We start from the raw sequence: 5,000 nt of genomic DNA, 5'->3' as shown, positions 1-5,000 counted from the left end.
ATATATATTCATACATACATACACACACGCACGCACGCGCACACACACACACACACACACACACACACATACGTACAGTATATGTATATTGTCAGATTTACACTTACCCCAGGGTTATTATTTACCTAAAAGATAAATAACAGTCCTGACAGATCTCTGTTGGTCCCAGGCTGCTCTGACAGCAATGCGAGGTGATAGAATTCTGCTTAAGCCGGTGTTGAGAGAGATTTACCCTGGTACTAACCACTTAGGTTCTAAGGGGTGAGTCCGTTCCTTTGAGATAAGGTTGAAATTATAACTACACTTTTTCCCAAATGGCTCTATTCTAAAGAATCTTTGCACTTGGAATGACCAGGATTGAATTTAGTCGTACGACTACCCGGCTCATTTTAATAAATGCAAGTAAATGTTAGTGACTAGTTTATATAAATTATGACAGTACTGATATTATCGGTTAAGTTGTTCATCGACATATAAAGAATAAGATATTAAAAATGACAAAAATAGAGCTAAAGTTGCATTTTGTAAAATTATATTGGCAATAGCAAAGCAAAGGTTAATATAGTATCTTAATCGGTTAAAATAACATCTACAAAGCAAGGAAACTGATTAAAAATAGTCAAAAATCAGAAATCTGGCTAAAAATGGCTTATAATTGAACAGTAAATAATTGTAACAGTCAAAAATCAGAAATCTGCTTCAAGCTGGTTTGTGCTCTATGCTCCTGGCAGGGCTCACCCATGGCAAACAGGTCCGAGGTGAGGAGGGGGGGTTGGGTCTTTGGTCAGATATGAGGATTTTGGAACAGTTTTGGTGAAACTTAAAATTCTAAACACCCTATTTATTTTCCAAAGGTATCTCTGTCTTCCTGTCAGGGCAATCACTGTGAATTGAGCCTACCAGCACCCCATCCTGCGATGTAACGTGTGGACAAAACACAAACAAACAGGATGCGTCCACTTACGACACCAGCTCGGGGATCTGGTCAGCTGTCTTGTAGCGTCCTGACCACAGCAGCATTTTCTTGTCCAACTCTGTGGGTCTATAGCCTGGGATCTTGAAGCCAAGATGAGGGGATACTGCCAAAAGACCAGGAGTCCTATCTTGTTAAGAGCCGTGTGCTTTTGCACTTGGAGTAAAAACTGGTATAACTTCATTGTCGTGCAGGCGGTTATAAAATCTAGATTTGATCATCCATTAATATCTTTGTATTGCATTATCAGTAGCATCCATCCATTATTGAAGTTTATTTTCACAAGGGTTCGGGTATGCTGAAGCCAATCCCAGCTGTTCTCGGAGAGTAGGCGGGGTAGACTGCATGCAAGTGAAGAACATGCAATCTTCACACAGGAAGGCCATACCACCAACCACATAACCTCAGCACCGTGAGACGTACGTGCTTACCCGTCTGCCAAAAAACACTGTCATATTACATTTTCTTGTTAGTGTAAGTGTAAGCTACCTGTTACTTACTCATAGTTGGACATCCGAGCAACTGCTCACCGTGATCCTGACTACGTACAGCCAAGACATGATAAAAAAAGGCATACCTGTACATTAGGTGTGTATTGGTTTAATTCACAGACCCTTATTAAAAGTAACATAATTGGATCTGATTTTCCCTTACAGGGTCACCGGGATCCCCCTCTGGAGCCAAACCTGGAGGTAGGGCTCATTGGCGAGCACCTGGTGGCTGGGCCTACACCCAAGGGGCCCGACCGGGCAAAGCCCGAAGAGACGACATGGGTCCCCTCTCACATGGGCTCACCACCTGTGGGAGGGGCCAAAGAGGTCGGGTGTGTAGTGAGGTGGGCAGTAGCCAAAGGCGGGGACCTTGGCGCAACGATCCCCAGCTACAGAAGCTAGCTCTTGGGACATGGAATGTCACCTTTCTAGTAGGGAAAGAGCCTGAGGTGGTGTGCGAGGCCGAGAAGACCAAAGAAGTTTGAGAAGGCCGAAAAGTTCCGACTAGGTATAGGCGGCCTCGCCTCCACTCACAGCTTGAGCTCTGGTAATAGTCCTCTCGAGAGGGGTTGGACTCTCTTCTACTCGGGAGTTGCCCGCGGTGAGAGGCGCAGAACAGGTGTGGGCATTCATATTGCCCCCCCCAGCTCAGCACACATACATTGGGGTTTACCCTAGTGGACGAGAGGGTAGGCTCCCTCCGCCTTTGGGTGGGGACGGGTTCTGACTGTTGTTTGTGCCGATGCACCAAACAGCAGCAGAGTACCCACCCTTTTTGGAGTCCTTGGAAGGCTTGCTGGAGAGCGCTCCTCCAGAGACTCCCTCTTTCTGCTGGGGGACTTCAATGCTCACGTGGGCAATAACAGTAAGACCTGGAAGGACGTGATTAGGAGAAACGGCTCCCCCGATTTAAACCTGAGTGGTGTTTTGTTATTGGACTTCTGTGCTCGTCAGGTATTGTCCATACAAACCCCATGTCCAAACACAGGGGTGTCCAGTATGGTGGTCCACTTGGCACCAATACACCCTAGGCCGCAATTCGATGATCGACTTTGTGGTTGTGTCATCAGATTCGCAGCCATGTGTTTTGGACACACAGGTGAAGAGAGGGGCGGAGCTGTCAACTGATCACCACCTGGTGGAGTGTTGGCTCCGATGGTGGGGAGGATAACTGGCCAGACCTGGCAGACCCAAACCTATCCTGAGGGGTCTGCTTCGAAGACCTCAATTTCACCAACGTGTCTTCCTCTGACGAAGAAGTATCTTTGGGCTCCGAGGTGGACTCTACCATCTCTGAAGCTGAAGTCACCGAGGTGGTCAAAAAACTCCTTGGTGGCAAGGCCCCGGGGGTAGATGAGATCCACCCGGAATTCCTGAAGGCTCTGGATGTTGTAAGGCTGTTCTGGCTGACACGCCACTGCAACATCGTGTGGACATCGTGGACAATGCCCCTGGATTGGCAGACTGGGGTGGTGGCCCCCCTTTTTAAGAAGGAGGACAAACCACAGGAGAATCACACTCCTCTTCCTTACCGGTAAGGTCTAATCAGAGGTGCTGGAGAGGAGGGGCCGTTGGATTCAGAAGGTGCAGTGTGGTTTTTGTTTTGGCTGTGGAATAGTGGACCAGCTCTACAACCTCGGCAGGATCCTCGAGGGTGCACGGGAGTTCGCCCAACCAGTCTGCATGTGCTTTGTCAACTTGGAGAAGGCGTTCGACCATGTCCCTCAGGGATCTCTGTGGGTGCAGGAGTATAGGGTACTGGACGCCCTGGTACGGGCTGTATGGTCTCTGTATGACCGATGTCAGAGTTTGGCCTGCATTTCCGGCAGTAAGTCAAATTCGCTTTAGATGAGGGTTGCACTACGCCAAGGCTGCCCTTTGTCACCAATTCTGTACATTACTTTTATGGACAGAATTTGTCGGCTCAGCCGAGGCATTGAGGGGGTCTGGTTTGGAAGCCTCAACATTGTATCTCTGCTTTTTGCGGAGGATGTGGTGCTGTTGGCTTCTTCAGGCCGTGACCTCCAACTCTCACGGGAGTGGTTCGCAGCCAAGTGAGAAGCGGCTAGGACGAAGAACAGCACCTCCAAATCTGAGAAAATGGTCCTCAGTCGGAAAAGGGTGGAATACACTCTTCAGTTCGGGATTAAAATCCTGCCCCAAGTGGAGGAGTTCAAGTATCTCGTGAATATATATATATATATATATATATATATATATATATATATATATATATATATATACACATATATATATATACACACATATATACACATATATATATATACACACATATATATATACATATATGTATGTATATATATGTATATATATATATATATATATATATATATATACACACATATATATATATATATATATATATATATATATATATATATATATATATATTTATATATATATACACACATATATATACACACATATATATACACATATATATATATATATATATATATACATATACATATATATATATATATATATATATACACATATATATATGTGTATATATATATATATACACATATATATATACACATATATATATATATATATATATATATATATATATATACACACATATATATATGTATATATATATATATATATATATACATACACATATATATATACATACACATATATATATATATATATATATATACACACATATATATATATATACATATATATATATATATATATATATATATATATATATATATATATATACAGTCAGCCCCCGGCTTACGAGCACCCTGATTTGCGAACAATACGCCTTACGAGCGTGGATCAGGGAGAATTTTGTCCTCCGCTTACGAGCAAACCTCTCGTCTTACGAGCATTCCGACCAACCAGCCATTGAGTATGTAGAAATGTTCTCGCCTAACTGCGTCAACATATTCAGCAGTTGCGTCATCTACAATCATTAACAGATACTTATGGCGGTAACGTGAACGCTATTGGTCTTACAACCTCACACTGACTGTCTCACTCACGGTGTCTAAATATATATTACCATTTAAGTGTAGTGTTTGTACAGCTAAAGGGAAAAACAGCTGACATGAAATTAAATGTGCCGATTGCAAGACAAAGAATTGTCATTGGTTTAAATGTGTGTTTTTTTTTAATTAATTGTCAATACATTCCAACCGTTTAAAAAAAAGTGTGAATAATTATCAGTCAGTCAAGGAGACGCCAATATGCTATTGGTCGATTAAGGTCACCCGGTCTCACTCACGGAGATGCTATTGGCCGGCGTCACACGTCAATCACAGAAATGCCGATATGCTATTGGCCGAACGCCTTTATCTAGCTTGATGGGACAGGATGGAAGGAAGTAGACAAAATGAGTGAAAAACGGAATGTTTTGAAGACTTTGCAAACTTTATCTGTTAGACATAGCTTCTAAAATTACTAGCAGCGGTAAAGGAAGAAATAAGAGGATGATGTTTTAGTATCTCCGTGATTTGCACCATGACTGAAAGAGTTACTGTAACACTGTAAGACCA

The 5,000-nt window shown here is 42.7% G+C and overlaps 2 protein-coding genes across 4 annotated transcripts in view; one reads left to right on the top strand and one right to left on the bottom strand.

Moving 5' to 3' along the window:
* The window catches only part of fam162a (family with sequence similarity 162 member A), a 33,757-nt gene that overhangs the window by 18,712 nt on the left and 10,045 nt on the right, over nucleotides 1–5,000 (bottom strand). For all 3 annotated transcript variants that reach the window (XM_088402342.1, XM_088402341.1, XM_088402343.1), the window contains exon 3: nucleotides 965–1,079. In XM_088402342.1, the coding sequence (XP_088258468.1) occupies nucleotides 965–1,079 (115 nt within the window). The remainder of the gene's footprint in view (nucleotides 1–964; nucleotides 1,080–5,000) is intronic.
* The window catches only part of mix23 (mitochondrial matrix import factor 23), a 48,805-nt gene continuing 45,445 nt past the window's right edge, over nucleotides 1,641–5,000 (top strand). Inside the window, exon 1 of the mRNA XM_088402333.1 lies at nucleotides 1,641–1,665. The gene's annotated coding sequence lies outside the window, so the exon portion shown is untranslated. The remainder of the gene's footprint in view (nucleotides 1,666–5,000) is intronic.

This window comes from Hippichthys cyanospilos, chromosome 19 (assembly GCF_059441005.1).
Source record: "Hippichthys cyanospilos isolate Australia breed blue-spotted pipefish chromosome 19, RoL_Hcya_1.0, whole genome shotgun sequence".
Lineage (NCBI taxonomy): Eukaryota > Metazoa > Chordata > Actinopteri > Syngnathiformes > Syngnathidae > Hippichthys > Hippichthys cyanospilos.
This window is presented reverse-complemented; position numbering and strand designations above follow the sequence as displayed.